The sequence below is a fragment of the Agelaius tricolor genome, unplaced genomic scaffold (genome assembly GCF_023055355.1).
Source record: "Agelaius tricolor isolate 1412-34295 unplaced genomic scaffold, bAgeTri1.0.p SCAF_57, whole genome shotgun sequence".
In the NCBI taxonomy this organism is placed as follows: Eukaryota; Metazoa; Chordata; class Aves; order Passeriformes; family Icteridae; genus Agelaius; species Agelaius tricolor.
The window spans coordinates 1,275,792-1,294,818 of NW_027269317.1; the positions used below are offsets into that span (position 1 = coordinate 1,275,792).

Below are 19,027 nucleotides of genomic sequence, written 5' to 3' on the forward strand. Positions count from 1 at the left end.
GGAGGTGCCAGGGGAGGGTGGCCAGGATTTCCGAGGGTTTGAGCAGAGGATCTGTGGGCAGGCCCAGGGGCTTGGCCCGCTGTGGAGCCCTGGCTGCTGCTGCGTTGCCTTCAGGGCAGGCTCAGGGGCGGCTGCCATGGTCCTGCTGCAGGCGGGAAGTGCAAATCTCCGGGGCTTCAGAGCCCCTGAGGCCAGGCTGAGGGGTCCCCCCGTGTTCAGCTGTGCTGGCGGCTGTTTCTGGCCTCAGGGACACTTGGCATGGGCCCCTTGGCCACCAGTGGTGCTGCTTTGCACTCCTTAGGCAGGAGCCGATGTCCTGGCTGGGTGTTGGCAACAGCAAAGTGCCAGGGCAGGCTCTGTGCCAGCCCAGCTTCCTGTGGGAGAATCTACCTTGATCTCTGATCCAGTGCTTGCTGAAGCAGTCAGAATTGCTTTTGCCCCCCTGTTAGGTGCCATGGTGTCAGCAGAAGATATTGAAGACTTCCTGCTGAGGGCATTTCAGTGCCAGGCTCTTAGAAGCACCCAGAGCTCCTTGGGTTGAGCTGAGCATGGGGCGGTGACCTGCGCTTTGTCTGATTCCCCTTCCTTCCCTCCCCTGGAACAGGTTGTTGCTTTTAGACACCACTTGTCCTGGTTGCTTCAGAGTACTTTTGAGAGGCTCCTTATCTAATTTTCCCTCTTTCCCTGGGGCTGCCCACACTTCTGGGTTCACTTCAGCATAGGCCTGGCCAGACATTTGACACAGAGGTGCAACGGAACTGGCCTCTGTATCACCTTTTATAATATTAATTTGTGTTCCAAGTTTAGCGATCAAATCCCTTCCCAGTAAATCATGATAACAATTAGGAGCAAATAAAAATTCATGCATTTCCAATCCATCTCCCAGATCTACTAATAGTGGTTGAATAAAACCATACATCTTTTCTACTTATCCCCTCACTAATCAAACAAATCTTTTGCATTTTTCCCCCTTAGGTCTAAGATTCAGAGTGCATTGAGAGGCCCCTGTGTCCCTCAGAAAATGCCTCCTCTCAATGCAGACCCACCTGAATGTTCTTAAGGGCTCCAGTGTGGAGGGTCCCTGGTGTGATGGGAGCTGTGACAGCGCTGCCAATCCATGTCCATCAAGGGGTGGACTTGCTGGTCCTGAGGGTGCTGCTGTCTGTGCTTGCAGTGTCCTTGTGCCCTGCAGCTGGAGCCCTGATTCCTTGCCAGGGGCTGTTTGGGTGGGCTGTCCCCTGCCGAGGAGGGCAATGCCTCTGCCGGGTGCTTGTGGCCGAGCCCGTGCCCTGGGTGCTGGGGCCCCCTTGGGCCCTGGGGCTGATCCCTCAGGGGCTGTAGGAACTCTGCCCTGGCCTTTGCCTTCAGCCTGGCCTTTTGCTGCTCCCTTCTTGCATTCACCTGCTGGGCCTTTGTGCCCAAGTGCTGCAGGGCCTTCTTCTGCCCCTCCTGCAGCCCCCCTCAGTGCCTGTGGGTGTTTGTCTTGCTTTACAAGACAGGTGTCTGCTTGGGAAGGCAGAAAAAGCCTCTCGGAATGGAGAATGCAAACCCTCTCCCTCTTAATTTTTAGACTAGTGAAATCAAGGGACTCTCAGGCAAAGCTATGGGAATAGGAATACCAGTTCTTTACTAGTGTGTAAATAAAGCAAACAAAGAACACCAGCTCCGGCAGTGCCAACAAACAGAGCCCGGAGCCAGTCCCGGCCTTTCGGCTGCGGCGCTTTCCCCTTGGGTGCAGTTCCGGGCACGGCCGGCAGGGGCGCCGGTGGCTCCCGCGGGGCAGGGCAGCGCATCCCTGCCATGGGAACCTCTCTTAACGGAAATAGAGCAATCCCTTCATCTAACTCTTTCACTTTTTTACCTTCTGTAGCCTTTCTCCCGTGTTTTGAGAAAGGATTTGGAGAGGGCTGCCTTTTAACTGAGCTCCTAGTGTTTCGATAAGGTGCTTCCTGGAGAGAGAAAGAGTTTCCCTGAACAGCCGGAGCTGTGGTTACTAAGGGGATGTAACTCAGAGCAGGCCGGGGTCAGGGGAGGATATCCCGCCGAGGCTCGGTGGGAGTGTGGGCAGGGTCTGCTGCCGGAATCGCCAGAGGGGGATCTTCCCGTGGAGACCGAGCCGGAGCGTGGGCAGCCCCCACATGGCTTCTGGCGGCTGATCCGGCAGCTCCCGGCAGAGAAAAGGCAGGTGGGAGACCCCGGCAGCAGCAGCGGCGGTGCCCAGCGCAGCTGGCACGGGCAGGGCAGCCGGGGATGGGATGGCTGGGACCTGCCCTCGGTGCGGTCGGCGCGGTGACCTCGGCCCAGGCGGCAGGACAGAGCAACCCCCATCTTCCCCAGCATGGCCGGCAGAGCGGCCGCGGGCCGGGCAGTGGGAGCAGGGCACACAAATTCACCGCCAGCGCCGGGGCAGGTGGAGCTGCCCTGGGCAGTGAGCCCGCACCTGGGATGGAAACCGGGGCAGGCGGAGCTGAGGCGGGCAGCGAGCCGGGACCCGGGACAGGCGCCTCGGCCGCGAACGGAGGGGGCAAGAGCTGCAGAGGATCCCACTCTCTTTCTGATTTTTCCTCTTGTTCCCCTCCCTTTCATTTCCCCTTTTTCTTTTCTTGTTTTGTCTCGGGTGTTTCTGAAACTTTAAAGATTTTTATTCTCCTAAAATCTCCTGTCTAACCTATGGCATATTCTCTTTCTTCTAGATTAAACGGGTTTTTTTACAAATAAATCCAGAACCTAACAAATCTAAACTTCTGCTTGGATACTTTGAAAAGGTCGACAAGCTAACTCACGACCTCCTGATGTTGTTTTTCTCATCACCTTTTTATTTATCCTTTGGCAATTTAAGCATCTTTCAGTAACTTGCTTTGCTCCTCCAAAAATCCCAGTGCACCCATAGTTCCTTAAAAAATGATCACACAAAGCTTGAGTACCAATGGGTTTTCTGATGCATGTCTTCTAATATTTTCCTAGTAAGCCCATTTTATTAAGTAATTGTCTTCCATCAAGAAGTTTCCATTTCCTTGATTTATCTTGTTCACTTCCTATCTTGTTTGATTCTTTTTTCTCGTCTTCCGTAAACTTTGGAATTTCCAGTTTTTCCTCGTTTGGAGTTAATATTAACATAACTCACTCAGCTCCATTTTCTGCTGCATCCTTAGCTTTGTGATGTGCCCCCAGTTTGGCCAGTTTGCCTCTCCTTTGGCCCGGGCCGGGTTCCCCCCGCCCGCAGCGGCTGGGAGCAGCCAAGAGCCCCGCGCTGCCCATCCCGACCTGTCCCGGCTCCATCGCCGCTGCTGCCGCGGGCTGCGAGGGCTGCGGGAACGGGGCACCGAGGGTGTGGCTGCTGCTGGGGGAGGAGGAGGAGGCAGGGAAGGGCAGGGATGGAAGAGGAGGATGAGGGGGAGATAAGACAGAGCAGAAGGAGGAGGGAGGGGGAATGGAGGAGGAGGAGCAGGAGGAAGAGGAAGAGGAGGGACAAAGGCGGATGGAGGCTGAGCTGAGGGAGCCAGGCCGTCCATCCCTGCCTGAATTCGCAGCCCCCACCTGTGGGATCATCGCCCCCCCCATGGCTCCGGTGAGCGGGGAGGGGGAGCTCGGCCCGGATATCCCGGGGGGTCCCTGGGTTGGGTTTTTGGGGGGATGTTTGGAGAATGAAGAAGTCCAAGGCTGAGCGGAAAAGGCCCCTTGGGGGGACATCGGGGGGTGGCGGTGGCGGCTGTCGGCAGAGGCAGCCTGGAGGAGCAGAGCCCTGTGTGCCCCAGGAGCCCAAAGTGGGGAGCCCAGAGAGGGGGGAGCGCCGCCATTGGCGGGAGCCTCAAGGGCCTGGAGAGGGGCAGGGGGGCCTCCTTGGAGCCGCTGCAGCCCAGAGCAGAGAATGAGGGGAGAAGGGAGCCCGGGAGCCCAAAGAGCCCCGGCATCCCGAAATGGGGAGAGCGAAGCGGGGGGAGCTTTTGGCATTGCTGGGACTGCCAGCAGCCTGGGCAGGGCGGGCACCGAGGAGAAGGGGGACCCCCAATCCAAGCGTGACCCCAGCAGCTGGGACAGGGGGGAACCCCCGAACTCGAGAGGGGAGGGACCAGAGACAGGGAACTCCTGGGAGGCTTTTTCAGGGCTGAATCCTGGTGTTTGGGAGGTTTTTCGGGAGCCCAGAAGGCCGGTGACTTGTAGAGATGGAGTCGGGCAGAGGGACCTTCAAACTCAATGTGTGTTGGGGAAGATGAAACAGGAAAGCCTTATAAATATGATTGTCTGGCAAAAGATTTTGAGAATATAGAAAGTATAAGGAAGATTGAAATGAAAGCAAGCTTTGAGATACCTCAGTTAGTGAACAACTGGAAAACAATGGTGTGGCCCAACTGAAGGTAATCCCCTTTTGATGAAACAACTCCCTCTGCTTGCAGACAGATCCAAGGGTCAGAGCAGACCCTACTAGCTCAGCAGAAGGGGTCCAAAGAGGAGTTTTTAGGGTTCAAAATGTAACACAGTATGGTGATGTAGTGATTCTTACAGGCTGTATATAAATGCTATAGGATTTGTGTCTTGTACTAGATTGGCTAGTGAGAAATAGAATATTCAACACAGAAGAAGATTTACTGTATTGTAACGGGAACCTTACTCTCTTACACTCTTCCCCTCTTACTCTCTTACCCTCTCATCCTCTCTACCCCTCTCTTCTCTTGGGCCTGCTCCGAGCTGTGCCTGGCAGCTCCAAGCAGGGCCCTGCACCCAGGCCCTTTGCAATAAACCGCAAGTTCCAGGGCCTGGCTGCAGAGATCTCTCGTCTCCGTCCGTCCCGACCGTCCTACCCCCCGACGCTCCTACAAACGCGCTCATCCCTTGTTTTCCCCAAACCAGGATTTCCCATTGGCAACCCCAGGGAGGCTGTGAGGAAGAGGAAGATGCCCCGGGACACTGAGGCAGGTGAGGAGGAAGTCAGTGCCCCTTTCCCCTCTGTGCTGCTCCATCTCCCAGCCCAGCAGGGCCCCCGGCTGCAGCTCAGCCCTGGGGGGATCTCCTTGCCCTTGCCTGTGGCACGGAGGCAAATCCCATCCTGTCCTTGTCCTTCCTCCCCCAGAGCAGGAGCTGAGCATGGAGAGCAGGGAGGACAAATGCCCGCAGCAGAACCTGGTGGCAGAGGCCGTTTTGAGCGGCTCCGCGGCGCAGGAAGCCAACGGGGAGGAAAAGCCCCGGAGCTGCCGCACGAGGAGGGGCTGCAAACGCAGATGGCGGGGATGTGAGGGGGAAAGAGCCAGCCTGGGCCGGGAAGGCGGCCGGAGATGGAGCCAGAGCTCGGAGCTGGTGCTCCATGAGCAGCTCCATGATGGGGAGAAGCCCCACAGGTGCGTGGAGTGTGGGAAGAGCTTCAGGTGGAACTGGGACCTGATCAAGCACCAGAGGATCCACACTGGAGAGCGGCCCTACGAGTGTGGGGAGTGTGGGAAGAGCTTCAGCGACAGCTCCACCCTGATCAGGCACCAGAGGACCCACACTGGGGAGAAGCCCTATGAGTGTGGGGACTGTGGGAAGAGCTTCAGCGACAGCTCCAACCTGATGAAGCACCAGAGGACCCACACTGGGGAGAAGCCCTACGAGTGTGGGGACTGTGGGAAGAGCTTCACCATGAGCTCCCACCTGATAAGGCACCAGAGGACCCACACTGGGGAAATGCCCTTTGAGTGTGGGGACTGTGGGAAGAGCTTTAGGTGCAGCTCCATCCTGATCAGCCACCAGAGGATCCACACTGGAGAAAGGCCGTACAAGTGTTCCGAGTGTGGGATGTGCTTCAGCCAGAGCTCCAGCCTGATCAAGCACCAGAGGACCCACACTGGGGAAAGGCCCTATGAGTGTTCCAAGTGTGGGAAGAGGTTTCTGACCAACTCCCATCTCCTCCAGCACTATCAGAGTCACACAGAGGAGAGGCCCTTCCAATGCCCTGAGTGTGGGAAGGGATTCAAGTACAAGTCCACCCTCATCACCCACCGGCGCATCCACACTGGGGAACGGCCCTACGAGTGTGATAAATGCAGGAAGAGGTTTCAGACCAGGTCCTGTCTCCTCCGGCACTATTGGATTCACAGAGAGGAGAGGCCCTTCCAGTGCCCTGACTGTGGGAAGGGATTCAAGCGCAACTCCACCCTCATCACCCACCGGCGCATCCACACAGGGGAGAGGCCCTACGAGTGTCCCCAGTGTGGGAAGAGCTTCTCCTGCAGCTCTAACTTGACCCACCACCAACGGAGGCATCGGTAAGGGAAGCCCTGCGAGTGCCCCGAGTGCGGGCAGAGCTTCGTGCGCTGCTCCAGCTCCATCCCCCACTGGAGGAGGCACTTTGGGCACAGCCCTGGTCACTCATATTCCCTGTGATCTATGTTGGGAACACACCTGGCTGCTTCTCCTTTTGGTTTGACCTTAATGTTTCTCTCTTTTGCATCTCTTTGCACTGCAAAAGCCAAGAGGGATGGATCTGTCACCTCAAAACCACTCAAATCCCAGTGAAAACAGCTCAATCTTACCCCAAAAGTGCGCACACCCACCTGAAAAATCTCAATCCCACACCAAACTCACTCAATTCCACAGTTGCCAGGCTGAGACGGGTGAGGGGGGAGATTGGGAAAAGTGGGATGCCAATTTGGAGCGGTGGGATGGGGATTGTGTGGGGCTGGGTGTGTGGAATGTATTCGATAGGAAACAGAACTCTCACATATACTGATTTCTCTCCCGTTCATGTTCAGTCCGTTGCAGCCTCCCAGAGCGTCCCCTCACAGTTGCCGCCCTTGGCCTGAGCCCGCCCCTTTCCCCTCACGGTTCCCGCCCTTTCCCTGCCCCCTTTCCTTCAGGGTTCCAGCCGGTTAGGGGAGAGGAGCAGGGGGAGGGAAGATGAAAGAGGAGGGAGGAAGGCAGAGAGAGAGCAGCGATGGAAGGAGGAGAAGGAGGTGGGGATAACACAGAGGAATGGGAGGGGGGATGGAACAGGAGGAGCAGGAGGAAGAGGAAGAGGAGGGACAAAGGCGAATCGAGGCTGAGCTGAAGGTGTCGCGCTCGAGCCCTGCCTGAATTCGCAGCCCCCACCTGTGGGATCATCGCCCCCCCCATCGCACCAGTCAGCGGGGACGGGGAGCTCGGCCTGGATATCCCGGGGGGTCCCTGGGTTGGGGTTTTTGGGAGATGTTTGGAGAATGAAGAAGTCCAAGGCTGAGCGGAAAAGGCCCCATGGGGGGACATCGGGGGTGGCGGTGCCGTCCTGCCGGGGACGCCCTGAGGGGATCTCCTTGCCCTTGCCTGTGGCATGGAGGCAAATCCCATGCTGTTCTTGTCCTTCCTCCCCCAGAGCAGGAGCTGAGCGTGGAGAGCAGGGAGGACAAATGCCCGCGTCAGAACCTGGTGGCAGAGGCCGTTTTGAGCGGCTCCACGGCGCAGGAAGCCAACGGGGAGGAAAAGCCCCGGAGCTGCCGCACGAGGAGGGGCTGCAAACGCAGATGGCGGGGATGGGAGGGGGAAAGAGCCAGCCTGGGCCGGGAAGGCGGCCGGAGATGGAGCCAGAGCTCGGAGCTGGTGCTCCATGAGCAGCTCCATGATGGGGAGAAGCCCCACAGGTGCGTGGAGTGTGGGAAGAGCTTCAGGTGGAACTGGGACCTGATCAAGCACCAGAGGATCCACACTGGGGAGAGGCCCTATGAGTGTGATAAATGCAGGAAGAGGTCTCAGACCAGCTCCTGTCTCCTCCAGCACTATTGGATTCACAGAGAGGAGAGGCCCTTTCAGTGCCCTGACTGTGGGATGGGATTCAAGCGCAACTCCACCCTCATCACCCACCGGTGCATCCACACAGGGGAGAGGCCCTACGAGTGTCCCCAGTGTGGGAAGAGCTTCTCCAGGAGCTGTATCTTGACCCAACGGAGGCACCAGTAAGGGGAGCCCTGCGAGTGCCCCGAGTGCGGGCAGAGCTTCGTGCGCTGCTCCAGCTCCATCCCCCACTGGAGGAGGCACTTTGGGCACAGCCCTGGTCACTCACATTCCCTGTGATCATGTTGGGAACACCCCTGGCTGCTTCTCCTTTTGGTTTGGCCTTAATTTTCCTCTGCTTCACCTTCATCCTTTAAAAACACCCCAAGCTGTGTTAAATGAAGGAAATTGATTGAATATATCTGAAGTTCCATAATTTCTCAGTTGTTTTAGAGGGAATTTAGGATTTGGGGACAGGTTCTGTGTGGAGTGCTGCTGTTGCTAAGAGGCAGGAATTTGATCTCACCCTTCTTGTGTTGCTGAGAACTCCTCCCCTGACCCAAACCCCAACTCCACCCTTGGGATACCCTATAAAAACTCCATGGCCCTGCCTTTGCCCTGTCTTTGGGGGGTAAGAAATGAATTCCCAAAGGATCAGCCCTTTTCCCACTGGATTCCCAGAGGATCAGCTGTTTCCCCACTGGATTCCCAAAGGATCAGCCTTTTTCCCACTGGATTCCCAAAATTTCAGCTTTTTCCACTGGATTCCCAGAGGATAAATCTTTTCCCACGGGATTCCCAGGGGATCAGCCTCATTCTCCGCTGGATTCCTAGAGGATCAAGCTTTTCCCACTGGATTCCTAGATGATCAACGTTTTTCCACTGGATTCCCAGAGGATCAGCCTTTTCCCACTGGATTCCCAGAGGATCAGCCCTTTTCCCTGTTGCCTCCGTTTGAGGCGTGACGGCCTGGATCGGGAATGGCACGGCAGCAACCCTCCTGCCGCTCGGACCAAGTACTCGCATGCACCAAGGTGGTGGACGGTGAATGGCATTTATTGACGGTTCCACGGGGTTATAGATAACGGGGGTTAACGGCCAACAAAACGGGGGCTAAGTAACTTTAACGGCAAAGGGGAGGGGTTCTGTCTGCCCCAACATCGCGAGATCTTGCGGTCGGTCCCTAATCTCCCACATTTCCCACTGGATAAATCTTTTCCCATTGGATTCCCAGAGGATAAATCTTTTCCCACTGGATTCCAAGAGGATCAACCTTTTTCACTGGATTCCCAGAGGATTCTGACTCTGTCACTGTTTTTTTTTGTTTGTACTACTGCATTTGTATTTTTAATTTTTCCTAATAAAGAACTGTTATTTCTACTCCCATATCTTTGCCTGAGAGCTCCTTAATTCCAAAATAATTATTATTTTAATTTAGTAGTAGGAGTAGTAGTAGTAGCAGCAGTAGTAGCAGCAGCAGCAGTAGTAGTAGTAGTAGTAGTAGTAGTAGTAGTAGTAGTAGTAGTAGTAGTAATCAAAGGGAGAGGGTTTAAATTTTCCATTTCAGTGGAGGCTCCTGAAATGGGGAGACATCCCCAAGGACAAGCCATGTAAAATAGTTCCTGAAATATGTAAATTAGGTAATGGATATGCATGAGGGTCTATGAATATGCAACAGGCTGATTTAATTAAAACCAGATTAATTAAGAGGTGTCCCCGAAATTACTGGGGGGTCTTGATGGCCATAACAACCTTTGCTCGATGGTCCTTGTCTCCCATGACATCACCCTGTTGCATATTTATAGACCCTCATGAATATCCATAAACTACTTTACACATTCCAGGAACAAACTTGGCTTCATCCTGTTTGGGGTTCCCACCCCCCTCCCAGCTCAATTTGGGGTGTTCCATCCCCCTCCCAGCTCAGTTTTGGGATCCCATTCCCCTCCCAGCTTACCTTAGGGGTCCCATACCCCTCCCACCTCGATTTGGGGGTCCCACCCCCCTCTTTTCCCCACTCTCCCTCCCCTTTCCGATCCTTCCCCCAGTCCCCTCCCCCGTGTTTGGTTTTGGGGGCTCCAGGCCCCTCCTGCTCCGTTTTGGGGTCCCGACCCCGTTTTGCATTAATTTGGGGTCCCCAGCCCATCCCCAAGGTCACCTTCTCCCCCTCCCCAAATTGCGCTGCTGGCAACTGAGGAGTCATCAGCGAGACACGCTCTGATTGGCTGGAAATTACCCCGTGCGGTCTGTGAGTACCGCAGTAAGAGGCCTTGGTCTGTGCCTGGCAACTGATGAGTCAGAGTCGGGCCGGGCGCTGATTGGCTGAAAATCACTGAGCGGGGCCAGTGCTCTGAGTTTCTGCGCATCAACTGGATCGTCATCAGTGCTGCGCGTTCTGATTGGTCGGGATATGTTTTGGGGTGGGGACGGGAGGAACTGAGGTTACTTGGGGTTTCTTTGGGTTTATTTAGGGATTGTTTGGGGTTGATTTGGGGCTATTTATGGACTATTTGGGGTTTATCTTAGGTTTTACTTGGTTTATTTCTGTTTATTTGGGGTTATTTGGAGATATTTAGGTTTATTTGAAAGTATTTGGGTTTGGGCTTATTTGGGTTTATTTGGGCTGATTTAGAATTATTTGGGGTTCTTGGGGTTTATGTTGGTGTATATGGGGTTTTTTTTTTAGTTGTACTTGAAATCATTTGGGGTTGTTTGGGGGTTTAATTTGGGGTTTTCTTGTTTTGTTTTTTGGGGGTTATTGTATTTCTTTGGGCTTATTTGGGGGACTTTTAGGTATTGTTTGGGGTTATTTGGGGTTATTTGGGGATTATTGCAAGTGTTTTGGGGTCATGTAGGGTCAAAAATGTCGGGAATGTTTCTCCTGCAAAGAACGGGAATTTTTCCTTAAAAATTCAAGAGTTTTTCCCCCCAAAAAATGGGAATGTTCCCTTAATAATCCCGTACTTTTCCCAGCCAATAGCGGCGCGGCCCGCCCCAACGATCCAATCACCGTGGTTAATGTCCCAAATTAACGAATCACGGCGCACCCTGCCCCAAACGAGCCAATCACCATGGGTCTCCCCTCAAGAACACCGGCCTCCCCGTGCGCCGATCCAACCAATCACCGCACGCCTCCCCTAAGCTACTCCCGCCTCCTTCGAGCTGAACCAACCAATCACCGGGCGTCTCCCCTCAGAAACTCCCTCCTTTTTTGCCTCTATCTAAACAATCACTGCGCGCCTTCCCTTTGCCAAAGCCCGCCTCCCCCAGCCCTCTCCTGTCAATCACCCCGCCCTCTACGAAAACAACCAATCACCGGGCGTCTCCTCGAAGCAACTCCCGCCCCCTCCGCCCCGCTCCAGCCAATCAGAGCCGATCCCGAAGCGGCGCCCCCTGACCCCGGGGCTGAGCATGGAGCGGGTGCCTCTTCCCCCCCCGCCGCCCGCCGGGACCCCCTCAGGGACCCCCGGGAGCCGCCCCGGGCTCGGGCGGGTCCTGCGGGAGGCGCTGGAGAGAGCGGGGGAGGCGCTGGGAGAGGACGGGGGGCTCCGGGAGCTGCTGAGGAGGCGCAGGAACAGGTGAGGGGTCCTGGAGGGGTCGTAAGGGGAATTTGGGGAGGGGTCTTGAGGACGTTTGGGGGGCATTTGGGGAGGATCTGGGGGGAACTTGAGGGGGATTTAGCGGGGTCTGGGGGTGCTGTGGGGGCTTTGGGGGGGAATTTGGGGAGGGGTCCTCGGGGGCTGTCACGATCCATCCTCACAGACGGGTTTCGTGATGGTTCGTGGATTTGATCTCAGGGTGCAAAAAGAACCGACACGGTACAAGGGGGTTTGCAATGATAATCAAAACAAATGCACCTTTATTGAATGACCCCACAAAATGCGAGAGAGGGATTAAGGGAGAGAAAAAGATAGAGGAAGAGAGAGACAAAAGAGAGAGAGAGAGAGAGAAAGAGGGGAATAGAGCTACCAAACGTAGAGACGAAGTCCTTTGGTCCAGTCCAGTCAAGGATCCGCCTGTTACATCGGGGAGATCTCGAAGTCTCTCGCTAACTCAGAGGTTTTTATTATGATAACTCTATTGGAAATTGCCGGGGAGGGGGGAAACAGATACAATAAGGAATAGATGTAACAGGTAGTCCATGTTCTCAGCAGTAAACGAGAGCCATTGTGTTCTTGGTCCAGCGGTCACAACCTGCAGGCAAACATCTCGCTTTGGTCAGCTTGCCTCCCCCACACACCTGCCCCGGGCTGGGGGTTTCAGTCCCAGTCCTTGGAAGGAGCAGAGGGGCCTTTTCACATGGGGGTTTCGTGTCTCAGTCCTTGATGGAGAGGCTCCTTACATCTCAGTCTGTCTGTCACGGTGGTTGTAAAACAGGTGAGGGTCTTCTGTGGGGGGACCACCCAGAACTCAGGAGAAGTCCAGCCAGGCCGAGAGGTGGGACAGCTCCCAAGGCTGTTGTTGCACAAAGGGCACGGTGCTTCCTTCTTCTTCTCATTGGGCTCAGTGTAGCACACAGCAAACAACACCTGTGCAAACAATGGCTTGGCAATGCTCTCAGGTCTCAGGCACATGACTTTCTCCTTTGGAGCCAGAGATTTAAGACAGGGGGGGTCTTCTCTTCACTGGTCCCCAATGACGATCGTGAGGGAGATGAGGGAAAATTCGGACAGACTCTGACACGACCCCGTGACTCACGATTGTCTTGAGGGATCTTCATCAGCAGAACTCTGGAGTGTCGCTGATGGGTCTTTATGACTTGCTGTACATTGGTAGTGTACTTGGAAATGTAGAGACAGTATGACAGAGAGAGAGAGAAAAGAGAGAGAGAGAGAGAAAGGAGGAAAAGAAAGGACAGGAAAAGGAGGGGAAAAAGGGAGACAATAAACAAACATAATTAATATTGATTATAACAGTATTATTTTCATAACAATTTAAAAGTGGTTAATTAATTAAAATAGTATTATTTTTATAACAATTCTCAAATTGGCAAAACAAATCACAAATAATTAAAAGCAAAAAGCAATAAACAAATCATAATACAAGCATTAACTTTAAAAAATGATTTTCTAAAACAATTCACTAAAAATCGAAAGTAATTCCCACAAAATCATAAATGGAAATTAAGGATTATTCCAAAACACATTTGCTTCATTCATAATTGCCTTGTGTCAAAGGCTTGGGGATGTTCACAGTGCACAGGACATCAGCCAAGTTGTGTGCATTAACTATAGACGTCAATCTTGTCAGCTGTTTCATGCTCCAATTCATAACGAATAGGACTGCTGATAAAATAAAACCAAGCAGAATTGGTATCAAAAGGATAACAATGGGATGACACAGACTGCTCAGGACACCCGTGGCAGTAGGAGACCACCTAAAAGAGTATCCCACCCCCTGTGCTGGGCATCTTTCTCCACTCTTTCCATGACACGGGGTATCTGTCTCACATTGTGATGAACAGTCACCAGGGCTTTCTGTGCGTTTTTCTCAATCTTCTCAAGGATTTCAACTAAGTCTCGATGGAGCAGCAGTTGTCTTACCAAAGTGAGATCCATCCCAATAGGAGTAGGCATCAGTTTGTGAATCAGTGTGTAGTTGGATTGCAATGGGTAGTGAGAGGTGACTGGAGCTTCATAAGAGAAATCCCATCCTGCAATCTTGGTAAAGTTACAAGCACAGAAAGTTGAAAGATTTTTAGTATCTCCTACCACGTTTTCTACAAATACAAAATGACAAGCAGTTCTAAGCATGCACATCTATTGCCTATGTATGTAAGGACTGTTTCAGAAGTCTCATTAGGACGAATTTCAAAATGACAGATATTTTGCTCTGTGTCTAAACGAATGTAATGAGCTATGATTGCATTGCTTTCACAGATGAGCCCTTGTTGTTCTCGGACAATACAAGATTCCAAATTAACAGTTTGCCATTTCTCACCAATTTGACGGGCCCATTCTCTATGGGATAGAGAACAGCTCCGCTGTAATTCAGTTCTAATGCTGTAACAGGGAAAATCAAATGCTCTGAGGCATTGTGTATGGTTAACACAAAAGCTGTGGCTGTATTTGAAATGGGGTCATAGGTAAAATTCACCAGGTTCCACCAGGATTGGAATTCTCCTTCAAAGTCAGTGGCACTGTCCCAAATTATTTTCTGAATTTCAGTGGGAAAAATGCATTCTTCACCTTCTCTTATAACTGAGGCAGCAACTGACTGCATCCACAATTGTGCCTGGATACAGCTGAGAGCCAAAGAAACGTTGTTTTGTGTAGCACCGAGTGCATCAATTATCAATTTGTGATCATTTACATTTACTCTTTCCCAAGCCAACCAAAAACAACCCCCCTTCCCAGGCAGTGTACCTTTTTTCAGTATCTCTGAAACCATGGGAATAAAAACCAACAGGCTTTGTTAGACCCTCAGGACCCCGCTGCCGTATATGAACGGAAAGCTGTGAGGAGGCAAATCCGTATTCCAGCTGAAAGGGATCTGTGGGATGGACAGGGTCCAGTGCTTGGTGTGCTGTCACTTCAAAAATCAGTAATTGCAATGTTTCCTCCTGAAAAGAAGTCCAATCCCATTTTATTCTTTTTCTCAGCAAGTCATAAAGGGGAACAAAAGGGTCATTCTGGTTATTGAGAGGTTTATCTGGTCTTTCTATAGGAGACATAGCTACTGTGGTTTTCTGAAGGAGAATTGCTGTAGGTTTAAGTGTTCCTGGAAGCCCTTGAATGAGAGCTCATATTTTCAGGCTTTACAGGTGATTGCATTGGTGACTCAAAACCAGGAATTTCTTGGATCTGCGGAAGAAATGCGGCACACAATATGCGTGATCAGCAAGTCTCCAACTTTATTGATAGTTCACACATATTTATATTGGTGTTAATTTGGCTTATACATATTGCAAAGCTGAGCTCATTATTGGTTAATTACTTCTCAGTCAACCACACCTACTTCTATATTCTTCTGGTTATTTTGTTACTACTTCTACATTCTTGTGGTTATTCTGCTGAAACTATCCTCATATTTTTGGCATGAGATCCTCTCCTCTATCCTGTTGTTGCACCAAGGGCACAATGTCCTTGTCAGTGGTTGGACACTGACTGCTGAATCCTAGACTTGCCTCCTTCTAACTTAACCAACGCTATTATGTCGACGTGACCTTTCTCAGCTGGCCAACTTCCACAAAGCTCTCCACACTGGAGCGGTTAACTGGAAACCTACAGGTAGAATCAGGCTTTGGTATTGATGGATGGCTCAAATCTTTAGGCCTGGGATCATGGTTACGCTCTATTGTTAAGGTCAGCATTATAGTGAGCATTATAGCTTTGTTGTTAGTATTAATTTTGCTGTGGTTTTGCATATGCCTACAGAACATGGTGCAAAAGATGGTATCTGCTGCATTTAATCAGACCATGCTTGTTCAACAGAAAAATGGGGGAAATGTGGAGAGCTTTGTGGACAGTTGGCCAGCTGAGAAAGGTCACGTCGCCCTCCCTGTGGCCCCCAGCACAGCCAGGACCCCCGGAAACCTCCCCCCGATCCCTTTTTGTCCTGGCCAGGAGCCACCAAAGCCCCTCCCATCCCTCTCAGCATCCCACAGCCCCCTCCTGATGGCGGCGAGGGAAGACAAGCAGTCAATCAATATGATTGGTAAAGCAAGCTTCGGTTTATCTTGAGTACACCGGTACTTTTATATTGTTTTCCAGTAATTATGCATACTTGTCGTTAGTTTATTGGTTCAATTGCTCATACATGTCATGAGTTTCTTGGTTTAAAGGAAGAGATTACATTTACATATTCCTCCTACTTTGTGGTTATGCATACTTTATGGTTTCTATTCTCATTGCTGTCCTTGCCCGTTCGACCTTGTCAGCAGGCAGGACACAGCATCTTCCTATCATGGCGTGCGGCCTGGTTATGCTAAGTGCGGCCCACTTATGCCAAGCTGCTAAGTTACCATGTATGCTCAGTTATCCTGGGGCTTGCTTGTACAACATTTCCACGGATCCATGGCCCTTTTCCTCCAGCCATTCTTCCACACTTTCCCTTCCACACCGCACGCTTGGGCAAATTGCACAGACCAAGCAGCCTTTTCCCCCTCTTCCCCATTGGCCTGAAGACACTCTGCACCAAGAGAAAGCTCCTGGACAGCCGGCTATCCAACAACAGCAATTTAATGTTCCTCTAGGGGGTGAAGGGAAAGGAAGTGCTGGCAGAGGAGAGGTGTTCCCCGCAGGCTCAGGTGGCCCCAGCAGACGCAGCCTCCCGGAGCAGTTCTGCACAGCGCCGCAGCAGGACACTCAGCCACGGCCACACAGCAAAGGCCGCGAGTGCCAGAGGCGGCGCAGTTGGTCTCGCATCTTCTGGAGTCGGGAGAAGGGAACGCTCTGTAGAGCTAAAAGGATGTACAGAGCTTGAAGCGCCAGGCATGAGATGGCAGGGCTGGTGTCATCCGTCATGTCCTGAAGGGCTGCAGAGAGAGAAACAGAGGCCCAGTCAGAGGCTGGATCTGCGGGGAGCTGGGGAGAGCCTCCAGGCTCGTGCATAGCACGCAGCTCCTGGCACGGCCTGGAGGAAGCAGGAGGCAAGAAGGACGAGCTGGCAGCTGCTGGCCAGGAATGTCCCCCAGGCGGCTGCAAGGTGTCTGTGCTGTGGGCACCTTGGGGCGCGCAGGGAGCGGAGCCGTGGGCGGGCGGGCCAGGGAACGCAGGTGCCAGCGGCAGCCCCCGGCGAGAGCCCGCGGGCCGCACTCACCCCTGCAGATGATGCGGAAGTGCGGCTGCTGCCCTGTCAGGAAGCGCCCGGCCATCCCTGGGGAACACAGAGCGTGTCCTGCCTTCAGAGCCACAGCAGCCGCCCACGGGCGCTGCCAATCCCGAGGCCACACGCCCTGCTGGCCCGGCAGGGCTCAGCCCGGGCCCCTGGCGCACGCTGCCGCCCCAGGCCACGGCTGCCAGAGGGCGGCAGCAGCAATGCCGAGCCCGGCCGGGGCTGCACATGCCCGCGCCCGGATCCTGCTGCCGGGACAGCAGGCGGGGCTGGGGCCGAGCTGCGGCGGGCCGGGCCGGGGAGGGAGCCGGCCTTGGCGCTCACCCATGAACCTGACGGCCGCCTCTCGCAGGGGCTCCTGTGCGCTCCGCACGTAGGGCAGGGCCAGGCGCAGCTGCTCGGCCGCTCGGCTCCTGTCCTCTGCCAGCTGCAGAGAGCGGCGGGGCACGGAGGGAAAGGGTTGATGCGGGCCCTGCCCCTGGGCCGGGCGCTGCCTACGGCCGCCACTGCTCCCCTTGCCCACAGAGCCCTGAGGCCCGGCCAGCAGCCGCAGGCGCCGGGCTCGGCACGGGGCGGAGGGCCCGGCGAGCCGCGGTGCCGCCCCGCAGCAGAGCCCGGCTGGCTCGGGCCTCCATCGGCACCGGCCTTGGGGCCAGAGGAGCCTGGAGAAGAGCCCGCACGGCCCAGGCAAGGGAGCGGCGTGTGGGGCGCAGGCTGGTGCCCCTGCCTGCGGCACAGGGAAGGGGCCACAGCTGCCAGCCCCACAGACCGGGCGCCGGGGGCAGGCGGCTTCTGCAGGGATTGGGCTGGGCATGCCAGGCTGTCCTTACCAAGCACTCGGCAAATCTCCACATCTGATGCGTCTGCAGCAGCTGCTTGAGATCCTTCCTCTTCAGGAAGCTTACTGCAGAAAGCAGCGTTTCCCGAGAGGCCTGCAGAGCAGCAGAGACCCAGAGTTGGCACCGCAGCCCAGGGCACCGGACCCACCTCTCTGTGCCAGGGCTGGGAGGAGGCTGGAGCCCGTCAGGTGCCAGGGGCTGGGGAGGCAGCTGAGCTCCTTCCATGGGGACACCCAGGAGGCCTCACCTGTGCCACACACCCGTTCTCATCGTGGCAGTGGAAGAAGAGTGGGAGCAGGCTCTGGCTCACGTGCTTCTTCAGGGCCTTTTCTCCCTTTGCCACTACCAAGGCGATCACGTCTTGGAAGAGGCGAATGGAGAGCAGCTGCACAAGGCTGTTGTCCTGTGGAAAAGGAAGGCAAAGCCCTCCACATCAGCTGCTCCAGGCCTCCCTGTGCCCAGGCCCAAGGCAGCACCCAAGTGCCCGTGGCTGGGGGCACAGAGCCTCACATTGTCAAAGAGGTGCCAGAGCGCCTCAGCCAGCTGCAGGGCGATGGGGCTGGCTATTGCCAGGTCTTTCTGCAGCATCAGGAGGCTGAGCACAATGAGGGTCTTCTCCACGATGTCTTCATCCCTATCCCACAGTAGCTTCCCAAGGCTTTCAGTCAGGCTGTACGTGCTTGGATCCTGTGTGCAAAACAAGGCTGGGCAACCTCACGCTGCTGCTGCTGCTGCTGCAGGGCTCAGAGGCCCAAGGCCTGTCCCAAAGCACTCAGGCAGCTGAACAGCGACCCTGGAGAGCTGGGAGCAGCTGCCACAGCTGCCAAAGCCCAGCTAAGGCCAAGGGGCTGCTTGCCCCAGCCCCACGCTGCCAGCACAGCTTCAGCTGCTGCCTCCTTCTCACCATCGAGGTGAGCACCACGAGGCCTCGCAGCGCCACGCCACGCATCTGCCTGGACTCGCTCTGCAGGTGCCTTGTCAAGATCTCCAGGACTTTTTTACCACATTCGCTCAAGTCCAGGCAATCCAGGACCTGAAAGGCACAGAGCAGGAAGAGAGCAGGCACAGAGGTGCCCAGCTGGCAGGAGCTCAGAAGTGCACAGGGCCGAGCCAAGGCAGCAGCACAGGGCACGGGCAGCGTCCCAGGCAGCTGCGGCTACAAGAGGACAGAGGGCTGGGAGGCAGCTCAGCCAGGCAGCGCTGGCCATGGGGCTCACCTCCACCAGGAAGGCCAGGGCGGGCAGCACCCAGTCTGAAATGCCTTGGCTGAGCAGGTCAAAGAGGCAGGATGCCATGCCGCAACACCAGATGATGGAGACATGGCGCATCTCCCTGGCAGGGAGAAAAAGGCACCATTGCTCCTGGGCCGGGCGGGCAAACCTCTCCCAGGGCTGACTGGCAGAGCTCTGGTCTGCTCCCGAGCATCCCGAGGGCGCTTTGGGAGGCAGCTGTTCCCAGGCAGCCTCCTGTGCCGGCCTTTTCCAGTCTGCTCATGCCTCCCTTGGTGACAAGGCCTTGCTGCCCATGAGCACGGGGACTGTGTGGGGCGTTGCAGGCACAAAGGAGAGGGGCGGTGGGGAGAACGAGGTCTCACCTGGCCAGCAGACGCACTGCACAGTGGTGGGTGTCGGCACAGAGCAGCGTGTCCCAGGCACGCTTGCGCTCCATGGACAGCACCACGTGCTCATAGTGCATTT

The 19,027-nt window shown here is 54.7% G+C and overlaps 2 protein-coding genes across 6 annotated transcripts in view; both read left to right on the top strand.

The window, feature by feature from the left end:
* LOC139604921 (zinc finger protein 436-like) overlaps positions 1-9,102 on the top strand; it is a 41,830-nt gene extending 32,728 nt beyond the window's left edge. For 2 of the 5 annotated variants that reach the window (XM_071456251.1, XM_071456249.1), the window contains exons 2-4: positions 4,849-4,914; positions 5,069-6,239; positions 6,443-7,315. In XM_071456251.1, coding sequence (XP_071312352.1) covers positions 4,893-4,914; positions 5,069-6,239; positions 6,443-6,776 — 1,527 coding nt within the window. In that variant the 5' untranslated portion in view covers positions 4,849-4,892 and the 3' untranslated portion in view covers positions 6,777-7,315. The other 3 variants (XM_071456253.1, XM_071456250.1, XM_071456252.1) reach the window with 3 other exon arrangements.
* Positions 6,108-19,027, top strand: part of LOC139604926 (zinc finger protein 436-like) — a 63,496-nt gene continuing 50,576 nt past the window's right edge. Inside the window, exon 1 of the mRNA XM_071456262.1 lies at positions 6,108-6,239. The gene's annotated coding sequence lies outside the window, so the exon portion shown is untranslated. The remainder of the gene's footprint in view (positions 6,240-19,027) is intronic.